Source organism: Salmo salar, chromosome 13 (assembly GCF_965601325.2).
Source record: "Salmo salar chromosome 13, fSalSal1, whole genome shotgun sequence".
NCBI lineage: Eukaryota > Metazoa > Chordata > Actinopteri > Salmoniformes > Salmonidae > Salmo > Salmo salar.
The window spans coordinates 26239371-26257528 of record NC_138303.1 but is presented as its reverse complement, the minus strand read 5'-3'; the positions used below and the strand labels follow the sequence as shown (position 1 = coordinate 26257528).

Sequence of the window (18158 nt, the reverse complement as noted above, 5' to 3'; positions counted from 1 at the left end):
AATGACCCCCTCACACACACATGCATGCACAAAAACACACCAATGCAAAGGCATGCGCACACACACACACACACACACACACACACACACACACACACACACACACACACACACACACACACACACACACACACACACACACACACACACACACACACACACACGGCTCCAGCACCAGACGGGTGACTGTCCCAGTAACGAAATGCTATAAACATACCACCATTAAAAAGCAGCACTTTTCAGTAGTCAGAGCTGTAAAGGAGAAACTTGCCCATGTTTCAGTATGGTAGCAGCTAGCAGCACTATATTATAATCAAAACACATGGAACTGGTTGCACCAGCTGCATCTCAAGTTTAGCTGGGCTGCTTTAGATAGAACCAGCTGCATTGACCACACACTGTCCTCTGGACACACACACGCATCAACAAACACATGCATGCACACACACACACACACACACACACACACACACACACACACACACACACACACACACACACACACACACACACACACACACACACACACACACACACACACACACACACACACACACACAAACTCACGCAGGCACACACACGCACCAACACACTTCCAGCTGCACGCTAGCTGCTGCTGCCCAGCTGTGTGCTCCTGCTGTGTGTATCGTGTGAAGCCCCAGGAAGACCCAGCTGCCCTCTCATTAAGTGCTTCTGGGAGTCAAAGACAGGAGAGGGGAATGGAGGGAGCAGAAAGGAGGGGGTGGTCACAGGAGTAGAAAGAGAAGAGGGGAGCTAGAGAGAAGGGAGCAAGGGAACATGAGAAGGAAAAGAGGGGAGAGGAGAAATCAGAGAGGAGAAGAAAGATAAATAACACGGAGGGGATGGCAAATGACAGGGAGAAAAGAGATGCAGGGAAGACGAGAGAGGGCGAAGAGTAGGAGGGAGAGAAAGAGATTCACACCCTCAGCGGTGAAAGGCTATTTTGAGGCTTCTGTCCCCTTTGGTGATGTATGCCCATAAAATGATGTCTGCAGGGCGCTCTCACTCTCATAACAAGGAGAGATAGAACCCTTCACTTCTGGACAGTCTGACTCTTTACACTCCTCCAGCAACCCTTGAAAACACAACAACCCAGCACTCCAAAGCGGCTGACTGGTGTTAGTCCTGGGAGAGATTAGTTCTCAGGGGTGTCCACAGAGTCTTATTTTCTCTCACTGCTTAAATTTGATACATTCCAGCTACATCTCCATATTGCATTCCAGAGAAAGAGAGAGAGAGAGAGTATGCTTCTCTTGAAAGGGGTTTGAAACATTATTATTCAGACCTCATGGTTTTGCTCTATGAGTTTCGGAACGACTCAGAGAAGAGATATTTGTGAGGCCACTTTTACTACACTTGAATCTAATCTCACATTCATGAACAATAACCATTTCAACAATAGCCTTGAGTAACCTACTGCAGGCAGTAAGGCAAACCAATATAGGCCATGACTGCGTTGCAATCCTAGTTGACAGTGAATATTACTCAATTATGTTATTTATTATATTTATTTTAATTATTTTGTAGTTGTTCATAAGTAATATGCTCATTAAAATGCATAGATTTCTAGATGCATATAAATCCCTAGATGTGAATGGCTGATCAGTGTTGTAAATGTCAACACACGTGTTCCTGTCAATGCCTGATTAGATTGTAGGTCAAGCACAATGTTAGACCATCATCCTGTGTCGTATATCTTTCCACTATAGTACCCAAAAGACAAGAAACAAAACATTGAACCTTCATAAACATTCATACTATTTCTGTGTCTCTCCTCTCTGAGAAAAAGGAGAACAAAAGACAAACAGAGAAAGTGGAAAAACGATATTGAGAATTACAACTTAGTCCTTTGTTTCACCACTACTTTTGGTGTCCCCGTGCATGCAATCCATATCAGGCCTGGCATTACCTGAGCTTGCATAAACCTGCTGCAGAGTAGGATAGACTGGGATCACTGTATTGACGAATAGCCTTATTTGCATAATACCCAACCACAGGAGGCTAGTAGTGGGCGTCAAAATGCCACTCACATATTCACTGGAATTTAGCCTCCAAATCAATTTAAGCCACCGGCGACACAGGCAAGAAACCAGCCAATCGATGGTCTGAGGGGAAAAAGAGCTTTACCTTTCAAACAGCTTAATATCTCTCTGTATACAGGAGGCCGTCAAAGGGCTTTATTATGCAACATATTGATGTGTGTTAAGAAGGAAAAAGTGTTTGTCATCTATCATTGTCAGCTGCTGCTGGTAAAGCAAACTATCATTACAGCACTATTTCTTTCTTCGGAAGCTTCGGAAGTCGGAAGTTCACATACACCTTAGCCAAATACATTTAAACTCAGTTTTTCACAATTCCTGACATTTAATCGTAGTAACAATTCCCTGTTTTAGGTAAGTTAGGATCACCACTTTATTTTAAGAATGTGAAATGTCAGAATAATAGTAGAGAGAATGATTTATTTCAGCTTTTATTTCTTTCATCACATTCCCAGTGGGTCAGAAGTTTACATACACTCAATTAGTATTTGGTAGCATTGACTTTAAATTGTTTAACTTGGGTCAAACATTTCGGGTAGCCTTCCACAAGCTTCCCACAATAACTTTGGTGAAATTTGGCCCATTCCTCCTGACAGAGCTGGTGTAACTAAGTCAGGTTTGTTGGCCCCCATGCTCACACACACTTTTTCAGTTCTGCCCACAAATTTTCTATGGGATTGAGGTCAGGGCTTTGTGATGGCCACTCCGAAACCTTGACTTTGTTGTCCTTAAGCCATTTTGCCACAATTTTGAAAGTATGCTTGGGGTCATTGCCCATTTGGAAGACCCATTTGCGACAAAGCTTTAACTTCCTGACTGATGTCTTGAGATTTTGCTTCAATATATCCACATAATTTTCCTACCTCATGATGCCATCTATTTTGTGAAGCGCACCAGTCCCTCCTGCAGCAAAGCACACCCACAACATGATGCTGCCACCCCCGTGCTTCACGGTTGGGATGGTGTTCTTTGGCTTGCAAGCCTCCCCCTTTTTCCTCCAAATGTTACGATGGTCATTATGGCCAAACAGTTCTATTTTTGTTTCATCAGACCAGAAGACATTTCTCCAAAAAGTAAGATTTTTGTCCCCATGTGCAGTTGCAAACCGTAGTCTGGCTTTTTTATGGGGGGTTTGGAGCAGTGGCTTCTTCCTTACTGAGCGGCCTTTCAGGTTATGTTGATATAGGACTCGTTTTACTGTGGATATAGATACTTTTGTACCTGTTTCGTCCAGCATCTTCACAGGGTCCTTTACTGTTGTTCTGGGATTGATTTGCACCTTTCGCATTAAAGTATGTTCATCTTTAGGAGACAGAACGTGTCTCCTTCCTGAGCGGTATGATGGATGCTTGGTCCCATGGTGTTTATACTTGCGTACTATTGTTTGTACAGATGAACATGGCGTTTGGAAATTGCTCCCAAGGATGAACCAGACTTGTGGAGGTCTACAATTCTTTTCTGAGGTCTTGACTGCTTTCTTTTGATTTTCCCATGATGTCAAGCAAAGAGGCACTGAGTTTGAAGGTAGGCCTTGAAATACATCCACAGGTACACCTCCAATTGACTCAAATGATGTCAATTAGCCTATCAGACGTTTCTAAAGCCATGACATAATTCTCGGGAATTTTCAAGCTGTTTAAAGGCACAGTCAACTTAATGTATGTAAACTTCTGACCCACTGCAATTGTGAAACAGTGAATTATAAGTGAAATAATCAGTTATTATACAATTGTTGGAAAAATTACTTGTGTCATGCACAAAGTAGATGTCCTAACCGACTTGCCAAAACTATAGTTTATTAACAAGAAATTGGTGGAGTGGTTGAAAAACGAGTTTTAATGACTTCAACCTAAGTGTATGTAAACTTCCGACTTCAACTGTATATATATATATATAAATAAACTTTTGAACGCTACAGTTCAAAAGTTTGGGGTCACTTAGACATGTCTTTGTTTCCATGAAAACATATGAAATGAGTTGCAAAATAAATAGGAAATATAGTCAAGACGTTGACAAGGTTATAAATAATGATTTTTATTGAAATAATAATTGTGTCCTTCAAACTTTGCTTTCATCAAAGAATCCTCCATTTGCAGCAATTACAGCCTTGCAGACCTTTGGCATCCTAGTTGTCATTTTGTTGAGGTAATCTGAAGAGATTTCACCCCACGCTTCCTGAAGCACCTCCCACAACTTGGATTGGCTTGATGGGCACTTCTTACGTACCATACGGTCAAGCTGCTCCCACAAGAGCTCAGAAGGGTTGAGATCCGGTGACTGTGCTGGCCACTCCATTATAGACAGAATACCAGCTGACTGCTTCTTCCCTAAATAGTTCTTGCATAGTTTGGAGCTGTGCTTTGGGTCATTGTCCTGTTGTAGGAGGAAATTGGCTCCAATTAAGCGCCGTCCACAGGGTATGGCATATCGTTGCAAAATGGAGAGATAGCCTTCCTTCTTCAAGATCCCTTTTACCCTGTTCAAATCTCTCATATTACCACCACCAAAGTACCCCCAGACCATACATTTACATTTTAGTAATTTAGCAGACGCACTTATCCAGAGCGACTTACAGTAGTGAATGCATACATTTCATACATTTTTTCTCCGTACTGGTCCCCCATGGGAATCAAACCCACAACCCTGGCATTGCAAACACCATGCTCTACCAACTGAGCCACACGGGACCACCATCACATTGCCTCCACCATAGTTGACAGATGATGTCAAGCACGCCTCCAGCATCTTTTCCTTTTTTCTGTCTGCGTCTCACGAATGTTCTTCTTTGTGATCTGAACACCTCAAACTTAGATTTGTCTGTCCATAACACTCCCAATCTTCCTCTGTCCAGTGTCTGTGTTCTTTTGCCCATCTTAATCTTTTCTTTTTATTGGCCAATCTGATATATGGCTTTTTCTTTGCAACTCTGCCTAGAAGGCCAGCATCCCGGAGTCACCTCTTCACTGTTGACTCCTCGTTCTATTCTGGTTAGAGCCAGTTTGCGCTGTTCTGTGAAAGGAGTAGTACACAGCGTTGTGCGAGATTTTCAGTTTCTTGGTAATTTCTCGCATGGAAAAGCCTTCATTTCTCAGAACAATTATAGACTGACGTGTTTCAGCAGAAAGTATTTGGTTTCTGGCCATTTTGAGCCTGTAATCGAACCCACAAATGCTGATGCTCCAGATACTCAACTAGTCTAAAGAAGGCCAGTTTTATTGCTTCTTTAATTAGCACAACAGTTTTCAGCTGTGCTAACATAATTGCAAAAGGGTTTTCTAATGATCAATTAGCCTTTTAAAATGATCAACTTGGATTAGATAACACAACATGCCATTAGAACACAGGAGTGATGGTTGCTGATAATGGGCCTCTGTACGCCTATGTAGATACTCCATAAAAAATCAGCCGTTTCCAGCTACAATAGCCATTTCCAACATTAACAATGTCTACACTGTATTTTTGATCAATTTGCTGTTATTTTAATGGACAAAAAATGAGCTTTTTCTTCAAAAACAAGGACATTTCTAAGTGACCACAAACTTTTGAATTGCACTCAAGGCCATAAACAAACAGGACAATGCAAATGTTAAATGTGCAACCAGAGAAAATAAAAACTCGAGACCACCTTTAATCCACACACAGAAACACGTACAAAGCTCGCCCTACATTTGGCAAATCTGACCATAATTCTATCCTCCTAATTTCTGCTTACAAGCAAACAGTAAGACAGGAAGCACCAGGGACTCGGTCATTTAAGAAGTGGTCAGATGACGCAGATGCTAAGCTACAGGACTGTTTTGCTAGCACAGACTGGAATTTGTTCCGGGATTCTTCTGATGGCATTGAGGAGTACACAACATCAGTCACTGGCTTCATCAATAAGTGCTTCAATGATGTTGCCCCCACATTGACCATACGTACATACCCCAACCAGAAGCCATGGATTACAGACAACATCTGCAGTGAGCTAAAGGGTAGAGCTGCCGCTTTCAAGGAGCGGGCCTCTAACCCGGACACTTATAAGAAATCCCCTCAGACGAACAATGAAACAGGCAAAGCGTCAATACTGGATGTGTCAGGGCTCGTTAGCTATAACAGACTACAAAGGAAAACACAGCCGTGAGCTGCCCAGTGACACGAGCATACCAGACAAGCTAAATTACTTCGATGCTCGCTTCGAGGCAAGCAACACTGAAGCATGCATGAGAGCATCAGCTGTTCCGGACGACTGTGTGATTACTATCTCCGTAGCCGATGTGAGTAAGACCTTTTAACAGGTCAACATTCACAAGGCCACAGGGCCAGACGGATTACCAGGACGTGTGCTCCGAGCATGCGCTGACCAACTGGCAAGTGTCTTCACTGACATTTTCAACCTGTCCCTGACTGAGTCTGTAATACCAACATGTTTCAAGCAGACCACCAGACCACCACGTCTGTATCCATGAAGTGCTTAAAATGGCTGGTCATGGCTCACATCAAAACCATTATCCCAGAAACCCTAGTCCCACCCCAATTTGCATACCGCCCCAACAGATCCACAGATGATGCAATCTCTATTGCACTCCACACGGCACTTTCCCACCTGGACAAAAGGAACACCTACTTTAGAATGATATTTATTGACTACAGCTCAGCGTTCAACACCATAGTGCCCTCAAAGCTCATAAATAAGTTAAAGACCCTGGGACTAAACACCTCCCTCTGCATCTGGATCCTGGGCTTCCTGACGGGCCACTCCCAGGTGGTAAGGGTTTGTAACAACACATCTGCCACACTGATCCTCAACACGGGGTCCCTCAGGGGTGCATGCTCAGTCCCCTCATGTACTCGCTGTTCACCCACGACTGCATGGCCAGGCACGACTCCAACACCATCATTAAGTTTGCCGATGACACAACAGTGGTATGCCTGATCATCGACAAGACAGCCTATAGGGAGGAGGTCAGAGACCTGGTTGTGTGGTGCCAGAATAACAACCTCTCCCTCAACGTGATCAAGACAAAGGAGATGATTGTGGACTACAGGAAAAGGAGGACCGTGCACATCCCCATTCTTGTTGACGGGGCTGTAGTGGAGCAGGTTGAGAGCTTCAAGTTCACTGGTGTCCACATCACCAACAGACTATCATGGTTCAAACACACCAAGACAGTCGTGAAGAGGGCACAACAAAGCCTATTCCCCCTCAGGAGACTGAAAAGATTTGGCATGGGTCCTCATATCATCAAAACGTTCTACAGCTGCACCATCGAGAGCATCCTGACTGGTTGCATCATTGCCTGGTATGGCAACTGCTCGGCCTCTGACCGCAAGGCACTACAGAGGGTAGTGCGTACAGCCCAGTACATCTCTGGGGCCAAGCTTCCTGCCATCCAGGACCTCTATACTAGACGGTGTCAGAGGAAGGCCCTAAAATATTGTCAAAGACTCCTGCCACCCTAATCATAGACTGTTCTCTCTGCTACCGCGCGGTACCGGAGTGCCAAGTCTAGGTCCAAAAGGCTTCTATACAGCTTCTACCCCCAAGCCATAATTCTCCTGAACAGCTAATCAAATTTACATTTACATATTACCTCAATTACTATCCTGTGCCCCTGCACATTGACTCTGTACCGGTACCCCCTGTTTAAAGCCTCGCTACTGTTATTTTACTGCTGCTCTTTAACTATTTGTTATTTTCACTTAACACTTATTTTTCTTAAAACTGCGTTGTTGGTTAAGGGCTTGTAAGCATTTCACTGTAAGGTGTACACCTGTTGTATTCAGCGCATGTGACAAATAACATTTGATTTGATCTATTTTTCTCTCCTTCTCCCTCCCATCTCTCTTTCTCTGTGGGAATGGTAAATAAGGCCTGGGAAGGTTGTTAGGAGGGAGACAGACAGGCATGCAGGCAGCCCCCTGATAAAGTGTGCTTGCCAGAACCTCTCTATCTGGCATGCTCTCTCCCTCTCTTTTAGTTGTAATTGAAGGTGGTTGAATTTACTCTGTTGGCCTGCGTCAACAGAGTCTCATGTTCAATTATTGAGCATGACAAAATTTGTTTGAAAGGTTAGTGCTCTTTCCCATGTTTTCCTATATCCCTTTCATTGAGGGATTGGCGAGATATAACAAGCTTCAGATAGAAGTCTTACTGTTTCATTCTAGATGTGTAGACCTTTTATCAACTGCACTCATGGCTACACGGTTTCTCCAATGGAGACGACAGAGTTGGCATGATAGGATGTGGTATGGCACCAGAACATGCCAACACCAACTGTACCAGTTTGCAGAGGATTTTCTCTCCAGCGAGGGCCATCCCACTACTGTGAAGCTACAGTAACAGACAGTCAAACCCATGTAATAACCAGCTGGGCAATATTGGCCCAAATCCTCCTGAACACCTCACCAAACAAAAAGCAGCAAGCCGTTAACTTCCACCCAATCCCACGCCGCGCTGCTTTGATCTACACCGACACCACAATGGAGGCCATTTTTATTAATTTTTTCTGGCAATTAGGCAAAGCAGCAGATTATCTCCCTTTCAGCCCAACCTCTCTCGCTAATCCACCCGTATTCAATTATTACAGGCCTCCCCTGTCTGCGGCTGTTTGGGCTTCTAGCTCGTCCGGCCAGTACACAAATGCGTTTAAGGATTTGGACTTCCGAGATTGCAACAGAAGAACGTATTTATTTTCGCATTCCTCATGACTTTTCAAGTCTATTAAATAAAAATGAAACTTTGGGAGCTTCCAAACAGTGTTGTGGTAAATATTTTATGAGAACAATAAGGTAAATGTCCCCTCTGTTGTCGTGACACTTAAAACAAGAGTGCCTCTACAACCCTCCCACTAAAAAATGTTAATGTTTTCATCCCCAAAAGAATGTGGATTGTGTTCTCACAAAGCCAAGATGTTATTGCTTTACTTATTCAAAATCTCCACTCACAGTAACTTATATGATGGATTGCAGTTGACTGGGAATTTCATGCATTCTCAGCTCTTCACTCTCTAGGCCTCCATTTCTTTGTCTTGGTGGGATAGATCAGAAAGAATCTCCTTCTGTCAGTCTCTTCTCTCTTTCTCCACCTCTCTTCCCCTCTCTCCATCTTACTCCCTCCCTCCCTCTCAGGATGGTTGAAAGGCAGCAGTACTGTGTGTGTGTGTGTGTTGAAGTGGAGTGGTTGTGCTGTTGGAGGGCTGAGATGAAAGACCCCCTGACTGTGTTCTAACGGCCCCCTTCTGTTTACCCTCCTGGGCCACGACGTTGTTCCCCTCCCAGCGAATCACTGACTGCTGCTGTCATCTCCGCCATTTGATATGTCTCAGAGACAACAGCCTGTCAACCGCTAACACACTCCTCTCTTTTCTCTCTCCCTTTCATCTACAGATTCCACCGTGTCATCTCCGAAAGGTAAAGCAACACACAATCAGTCACCTGTGTCCCTCCGCTGTTTGAGACGTGGTGTGTGTGTGTGTGCAGCAGCAGCTGTGTGTTTGTTCTCAACTACTGTTTATCATCACTTATACCTAAGGTGTTGGCGATTTGTGTCGCTGATAACATGGTTCCCATACACCCACCCATACATTATAGCCAATAGCATTGCTCCATACATTACATTAGTAATATATAATCCACACTATTTGCATCACTGATGACTCAGACTCTCTGTGACCCTCATCACTTATGGCAGTGTTCCCCAACTCCAATCCTCCAGTACCCCCAACAGTACATATTTTTGTTGTAAACCTAGACAAGCACACATCATTCAACTCATCGAGGGCTTAGTTGACAAGTTGAATCAGGTGTGCTTCTCTAGGGTTACAACACAAATGTGTGCTGTTGAGGGTACTGGAGGACTGGAGTTGGGAAACACTGGGTCATAGCATGTACTGTAGGTAAAGCCTTGTGTATGTTAATGTGTGGGTGGACAGCAGAGAGAGTGATTGTGTTTCTCAGTATACCTGGGAGGTGGGGTAGGGTTGGTTGGTGGGAGGGGCGGGGCTGTCTGTCGGGCTGTTTTGATGGGGGGGATAATGATCAGAGTAGAAGCTGACATTGTGAACAGCTCCGGGGGGCTCGTTCTGAGTGGCAGCACGGTGCAGGTATATGCATCAGGACGTTTCATCCCTTTACTCTGTGTAATGAAGATGACGGCGGAGGGCGTGTCATAGCCCGCATCCTGTGTTATTGCACCGGTGGAGAGGACAATACACAATCAGTCGTGCTACTTTACAGTTGATGAACTTGACTTTGTTCAAACTTTGTTTTCGGACACTTTGTTTTTAATGAAGGTATTGTTGTTTTTACTGCAGTAGTGTGGAGGGAGGCAGCATCTTTTTTTCCTCGAGGGAACATTGTCTTGGTAACTCCTTAACATATTGTGACACACACTGACTAAGTATACTCACACATACCGTACACGGCGTCTACTGTACATAGCCATATCGGCAATGTGCTTGATACCCTCACAAAAGGCACGTGTTTGATACACACACAGTAACACACACGTGCACACACACGCACACATTCACACACTGGTTTTCTTCGTATGTGTGTGCTTTGTGCATGTGAGTCTATGCATGTGTGTGTCTGCATTTGTGTGTGTTCGTGCGTGCGAGTCTGAACGTGTGTGTGTGTGTGGGAGAGTCTGCACACGTGTGTGTTGTCAGGCGGCTCTATAAAGCTAAGTGACATGTGGTGCGGCTGCACTGTGTAGTCTGATGAATGTTGAGTAGGAACAGAAGCTGGTGTGGTGTACATCATCTCTCTACAGACACACCCCTGTATGCTGCTGAAGGAGAGACACATAAATAAGGCCATCCACTGCACCCTGTGTGTGTCCCTGTGTGTGTGTGTGTGTGTGTGTTTGTGTGTGACATACAGGCAGATACACGCCTTATTTTAACACACTCCCCTTGTCCCTCAAACGTTTACCCAGCGCACTCAAATACCCACACATAACTGTATAGAGGGATGGGTAACTATTCATTCACACACAGTGAGTTATGGAGGGATTTACAGATATGACAACACCATCGGTACTGAGGAGCCTTTGGGCCTTGAGCTGAAGATAAGACATAGGGTCTCATATCTCTCTCTCTCCTATCGTCTTCTCTCCTTGTCTCTCGCTCCTGTGTGTGTGTGTGTGTGTGTGTGTGTGTGTGTGTGTGTGTGTGTGTGTGTGTGTGTGTGTGTGTGTGTGTGTGTGTGTGTGTGTGTGTGTGTGTGTGTGTGTGTGTGTGTGTGTGTGTGTGTGTGTGTGTGTGTTATACCCCTGTAAGGGGGAAATATAGAAATAAATCACACAGAGGTTTAACTTTGGCTTCAAGTCACTTGTAATGAGTGAGCTGGGAAGCCCTGTGCGCCATTATAGGAATTCCTAGGTATAACCAGTCAGATCAAACAGACATCACTAGAGCACACAGATGGTATTATTAACATTAAGATAACTGAATAGCTTATTGGTACACATTATAATGCTGTATTATTATATTGTTATTATTAAGGCACATTTCATTATATCACGTGTGAGCATGTGTGTTGGCAGTGTCAACCACTCATCAACCCTGCCCAATCCTGAGTGGCAAAGTTACAGTTTTGACTTACATCTTCTTGAAAATCTATGGGAAGACTTGAAAATTGCTGTCTAGCCATGATCCACAACATTTTGACAGGGCTTGAAGAATTTTGAAAAGAATAATGGGCAAATCAAATCAAACTTTATTTGCCACATGCACCCAATACAACAAGTGTAGACTTTACCGTGAAATGCTTACTTACAAGCTCTTAACCAACAGTGCAGTTCAAGAAGAAGAAAATATTTACCAAGTAGGCTAAAATAAAAAGTAACACAATAAGAATAACAATAACGAGGCTATATACAGGGGGCACCGGTACCGAGTCAGTGTGCAGGGGTGCAGGCTAGTTGAGGTAATATGTACATGTAGGTGGGGGTGAACTGACTATGCATAGGTAACAAACAAACAGCGAGTAGCGGCATTAAACAAGAAGGGGGGGTGTCAATTTTAAATTGCCCGGTGGCGATTTTGATGAATTGTTCAGCAGTCTAATGGCTTCGGGGTAGAAGCTGTTGAGGAGCCTTTTGGTTGGCTCTTGGCGGTACCGCTTGCCGTGTGGTAGCAGAGAAAACAGTCTATAACTTGGGTGACTGGAGTCTCTAACAACTTTATGGGCTTTCCTCTGATACCGTCTATTATATCGCACTACCCTCTGTAGCGCCTTACGGTCAGATGCCGAGCAGTTGCCATACCAGCCGGTGATACAACCGGTCAGGATGCTCTTGATGGGATGGTGCAGCTGTAGAACCTTTTGAGGATCTGGAGGCCCATGCCAAATCTTTTCAGTCTCCTGAGGGGGAAAAGGTTTTGTCATGCCCTCTTCACGACTGTCTTGGTATGTTTGTTGGTGATTTGGACACCAATGAACTTTAAACTCTCGACCCGCTCCACTACAGCCCCGTCGATGTTAATGGGGGCCTGTTCGGCCTGCCTTTTCTTGTAGTCCACGATCAGTTTCTTTGTCTTGCTCACATTGAGGGAGAGGTTGTTGTCCTGGCACCACACTGACAGTTCTCTGACCTCCTCCCTATAGGCCGTCTCATCATTGTCGGTTATCAGGCATACCACTGTTGTGTCATCAGCAAACTTAATGAGGGTGTTGGAGTCGTGTTTGGCCATGCAGTCATGGGTGAACAGAGAATACAGGAAGGGACTAAGTACACACCCCTGAAGGGCCCCAGTGTTAAGGATCAGTGTGGCAGACGTGTTGATGCCTACTCTTACCACCTAGGGGTGGCCCGTCAGGAAGTCCAGGATCCAGTTGCAGAGGGAGGTGTTTAGTCCCAGAGTCCTTAGCTTAGTGTGTCACGCCCTGACCTTAGAGATCCCTTTTATTCTCTATTTGGTTAGGTCGGGGTGTGACTAGGGTGGGAAATCTATGTTTTCTATTTCTTTGTTGGCCGGGTATGGTTCTCAATCAGAGGCAGCTGTCTATCGTTGTCTCTGATTGGGGATCATACTTTGGCAGCCTTTTTTCCCAACTTTGTTTGTGGGATCTTGATTTTGTATTGCTGCTGTGTAGCCTGCAGAACTTTACATTCGTTTTTGTATTTTGTTGTTTTGACGGTGTTCATTTTAAAATAAAGTAAAATGTTCGCCTACCACGCTGCACCTTGGTCTCATTCCAACAACGAGCGTAACATAGTGATGAGCTTCGTGGGCACTATGGTGTTGAACGCTGAGCTGTAGTCGATGAACAGCATTCTCACATAGGTGTTCCTTTTGTCCAGGTGAGAAAGGGCAGTGTGGAGTGCGATTGAGATTGCGTCATCTGTGGATCAGTTGGGGCGGTATGCGAATTGGAGTGGGTCTAGGGTGTCCAGGAGGATGCTGTTGACGTGAGCCATGACCAGCCTTTCAAAGCACTTCATGGCTACCGACGTGAGTGCCACAGGGCAGTAATCATTTAGGCAGGTTACCTTCACTTCCTTGGGCACAGGGACTATGGTGGTCTTCTTGAAACATGTATGTATTACAGACTCGGTCAGGGAGATGTTAAAAATGTCAGTGAAGACACTTGAAAGTTGGTCCAAGCATGCTTTGAATACACGTCCTGGTAATCCGTCTGGCCCAGCGGCTTTGTGAATGTTGACCTGTTTAAAGGTTTTGTTCACATCGGCTACCAAGAGCGTTATCATACAGTCATCCAGAACAGCTAGTGCTCTCATGCATGCTTCAGTGTTGCTTGCCTCGAAGCAAGCACAAAAGGCATTTGGCTCATCTGGTAGGCTCGCGTCACTGAGCAGCTCGCGTCTGGGTTTCCCTTTGTAGTCCGTAATAATTTTCAAGCCCTGCCACATCCGACGAGCCTCAGAGCCGGTGTAGTAGGATTCAATCTTAATCCTCTATTGTGCTTTGCTTGTTTGATGTTTCATCTGAGGGCATAGCGTGATTTCTTATAAGCGTCCGGATTAGTCTCCCGCTCCTTGAAAGCGGCAGCTCTAGCCTTTAGCTCAATGCGGATGTTGCCTGTAATCCATGGCTTCTGGTTGGGATATGGACGTACAGTCACTGTGGGGATGACGTCATCGATGTACTTATTGATGAAGCCGATGACGAAGGTGGTGTATTCCTCAATGTCATTGGAAGAATCCCGGAACATATTCCAGTCTGTGCTCGCAAAACAGTCCTGTAGTGTAGCATACGCGTCATCTGACCACTTCCGTATTGAGCGAGTCACTGGTACCTCCTGCTTTAGTTTTTGCTTGTCAGCAGGAATCAGGAGGATAGAATTGTGGTCAGATTTGCCTGCCGGTGAAAGCAGGATATCCTTCTCGTCGGACTCGTTAAAGGAAAAAGTTTCTTCCAGTCCGCAGTGAGGAATCGCTTTTCTGATGTCCAGAAGTAATTGTCGATCATAAGAGACGGTAGCAGCAACATTATGTACACAATAAGTTAAAAAATAAGTTACACAAAACGCAAAAAAAAACACAAAATTGCACAATTGGTTGGGAGAATGTAAAACGTCAGCCATGTTCTTCGGCGCCATCTTTTCATAGTGCACAGTCCAGGTGTGCAAAGCTCTTATAGACTTACCCAAGTAGACACAGCTACAATCAATGCAAATATCTATTGACTCAGTGAGCTGAATACTTATGCAACGACTATATTTTAGTTATTACATTTGAGTATTTTGTATTACTGAGTATTTTGGGTAGATTGATTTTTGTCTACTTTGTAACACAAAAAAATGGGAAGAAATCCAATGTGTCTTAATACTTTTGCAAGGCAGTGTAGCTTAAACAGAAGAAGCCTTGTTGTCTCACAAGAACAGAAGTCTACTGTCCCTAGCAGTGTGTGCTATTTCAGTATTTGAATGACCTCTACACTTCGTTCACTAGGACCATGTTAGACAGGCCCCTCATTATAGTCCAAGCTTCAACCTCAGCTCACCTCGACACACTCAGCATCTCAATAGCCTTTCTCTGACATTTCTCTCTATATCTTATCTCTCCTTTTCTATCGTACTCTCTCTCTATCTCTGTCTCCCCACACTATCTCTATTTATTGCTTGCTCTCTTTCACTCTCTCTCTCTCTCTCTCTGTCTCCATTTCCCCTCTCTTTCTTGCTGCCAAATTAAGTATATTTATGGCACCTGTGCTGGAAAAACAGTCTCCAGGAGATGTTCCTCTAATTTCATTTTCAAAATGCCAGTGATAAATTTATCAAATGGGCCGAATCGAATCGGAGACTCAAGCAGGCCCATCAGTCATGGCCCGTCCTCAGGGAGCTGTGGGCATAGTTAAACTGGCCAAAACCCTACACTGGCAGGAGAAAAAGAAGGAGTGAGGGAGGGAGAGATAGAGAAGGAGAGAGCGATAGGGAGAGGTGGTGGCAGGAGGAGAGGGGGAGTGAGTGTAAGAAGGGAAAGGGAGAACGATGCTGTAGAGAACAAGAAAGAGGAATGACTCTACGTCACTAACTCGCCATCAACAAAATGGCTGTGCATTCACTTTTTTGCAGAAATGTACATTTACAGAACTCTCTGGGGAATATAAGGCCTTGTTCCTCTGTTTGTGCGTGTTTGTGTGTGTCCGTGCTTGCATGCATGTATGTATTTCTGTGTTTCTGCACACATTTGTGTCTGTTTGAACTGCAGAGGTCAAAGCTAATTCTCCAACACAGCAAAGCCTCACGGGGGAAGCCGGGCTAAGTACTCAGTCTGCCGATGGACCAGTGTGATAATTGATTAATCACAACAGAAGTTAATTGATTCTGCTGCTCATCGCTCTGCTGCAGAAAGCCTCCTTCATTCAAACAGCACACAGAGTTTTATCCCTCCCTGGCCTCACTGGCCTCTGAGAGCTGAAGGTTCACACGCTCCATGCCCTCTTTATACCTCTCTGTCACTTTCTCTTCCTTCACTACCCCACTCTCACACTTCAAACTTCCTTCCTTCTCTCTCTCTCTCTCTCTCTCTCTCTCTCTCTCTCTCACACACACTTTATCTCTTCCTTCACCCCACTACAGTCTCTTCCTTATCTTTCACATCCCCTCAGACTCTTTAGCTCCTTTTGTCTTCTCTTCTTTCTTTGTTTGTTTCCCCGCTCGATCCTCCTCCTCTCCCTCTCGTTCTCAGTGCATTTATCTTTGTCTGTGTCTCTGTGCGGGCTAAGCTAGGCGTGAACATGGTAAAGCAGCTTAGCACTAACAGGGCTAATGAAGCCAGGGCCCCGGGTCCCTGTAAAGGAGATCAATGCTGCTACTCTGCCGGCTCTGTGGAGCCTGTCAGCATTTAATGATTAGACAAAACAGTCATGCGGCCCGCAAACTAGCAGACAGACACTCTGATATGTGGTAATACTACAATGCTACCAAACACATGCCCATGTATGTGGGTAGGCAGACAGTCAGGCACGTACGCACACACACACACAAGCACACACACACCCTCCACCCACTCTCAGCCGAGCACCCAGCACCCCAGTCTGTTCTGATTGATGATTCCAACATGGCATCAAGGAGAGATTTGAGACAAAACTAATGACAGAGAGATTTACAGAGAGAGAGAGAGAGAGAGAGCCCACTGGGCACAGACTAGTTGAATCAACGTTGTTTCCACGTGGAATAGATGTTGAATTGACGGTGCTCTGTTTACTGTGTTCTGCTCAGAGCAGGAGAGGAGAGGAGAAACAGCAGTAGGCTGGTAGGTTGGCAGGTTTTATCTGTGAGATATAGCCCTCTCCTGGTTGACTACACTGTACATGTAAACAGCTCTTCACATCCTGGTGATGAGATGCAGGTTGGCATTTATTGTCAGGAATCTTGTCCTGGAGGCAGCTCTGCAGAGTGGTCACCATCTGGCACAGCCAGAAAGTCATAAAGTTTGATTTTAAACCTAACCTTAACTCTAACCTTAACCACTCTGCTAACCCTAATGCCTAACCCTAACCTTGAATTGAGTAAATAAGCTCCTTTTTGTTTTCCTACATTTTTACTATATAGCCAATTTTGACTTTGCAGCTGGCCCATCTAGCGGAAATCGCTCAGTTCTCCCTCCAGGGCAAGATTCACGACAGTAAACGTCAACCTGCTGATGGGACGTGTTCTGGGTTTTATGATTTTGACAAGTCAGGTATTTGTCCTACTTCCTGAAACATTACTGGAGGATCTAAGATCTGATCCCTCTAACTTCCCTTCAGGTTATATTAAAGTTATATCAGAATTCAACACATGCAGTATAACATTGCACATCAGCAGAAAGTGCATAGAGTCTGTCTGTGTATAGAAGTCAGTGTGAGAGTGTGTTTGTTTGTGTGTTTAAATGCTAATGCAGAGGCGCGGAGCAACGAGGAGAATGATAGGGTCAGGTCAACAAGCTACCTCTCTGACGGAGTGATAGGAGGACTCGCCCGGTTAACTTACACAGGGAGCAGAGTGATACACAAGCCTCCACAACACTGCCAGCATATAATCTCTTTCTCTCTTGTCTTCTCTATTATCTTCGTTATCTCTTATATACTGCTATTTTAATTTCTACCACCTTGCATTCCATTCCTATATCACATTGTTACATTACTTTGTTTATCTCTCTACTTTTCTCTTAGATCCTCCAGTTCTCTCTCTATTTATCTTTCTCATCAACCTCGCCCTTCAGATGGCAAGTTCTCTAGCCATCAGTCTTGGATAGCAGTGTTTATGTGGTAGATTATCAAGCATTTAGGATGGCTTAGTGTAGCCATCAATCTTCAACAGAAGGCTTAACAAGTAATGTATCTTATTTCAAGTTAATGTATTTAACCTGTATGATACTGTATTAATCGTCTTATTAAGGTACAATGTCTTGAAAAGTATCTTGAAATAAGTATCTTGAAATAATTTTTGGGGTTAAAATAAGCTATATTATCTGCAAATGATGTCAGATAAATTAGCTTGGTAAAATATATATATATTTAGGCTCGCTTGGATTTGACTTTTTGCAGTGTTACTGTTCGATCTTCCTCTCAGAAGACCCTGCCTCTGGCGTAGCCGAAGAAACCGTGTTTAAATTAAATGCACTCACACTTCTACCAACATGTGGGCAACTCTCCAAGTCTC

The 18158-nt window shown here is 44.4% G+C and overlaps 1 protein-coding gene across 1 annotated transcript in view; it reads left to right on the top strand.

The window, feature by feature from the left end:
• The window catches only part of LOC106566735 (cadherin-4), a 523629-nt gene that overhangs the window by 210159 nt on the left and 295312 nt on the right, over positions 1-18158 (top strand). Inside the window, exon 3 of the mRNA XM_014135075.3 lies at positions 9429-9452. Within this exon, the coding sequence (XP_013990550.1) occupies positions 9429-9452 (24 nt within the window). The remainder of the gene's footprint in view (positions 1-9428; positions 9453-18158) is intronic.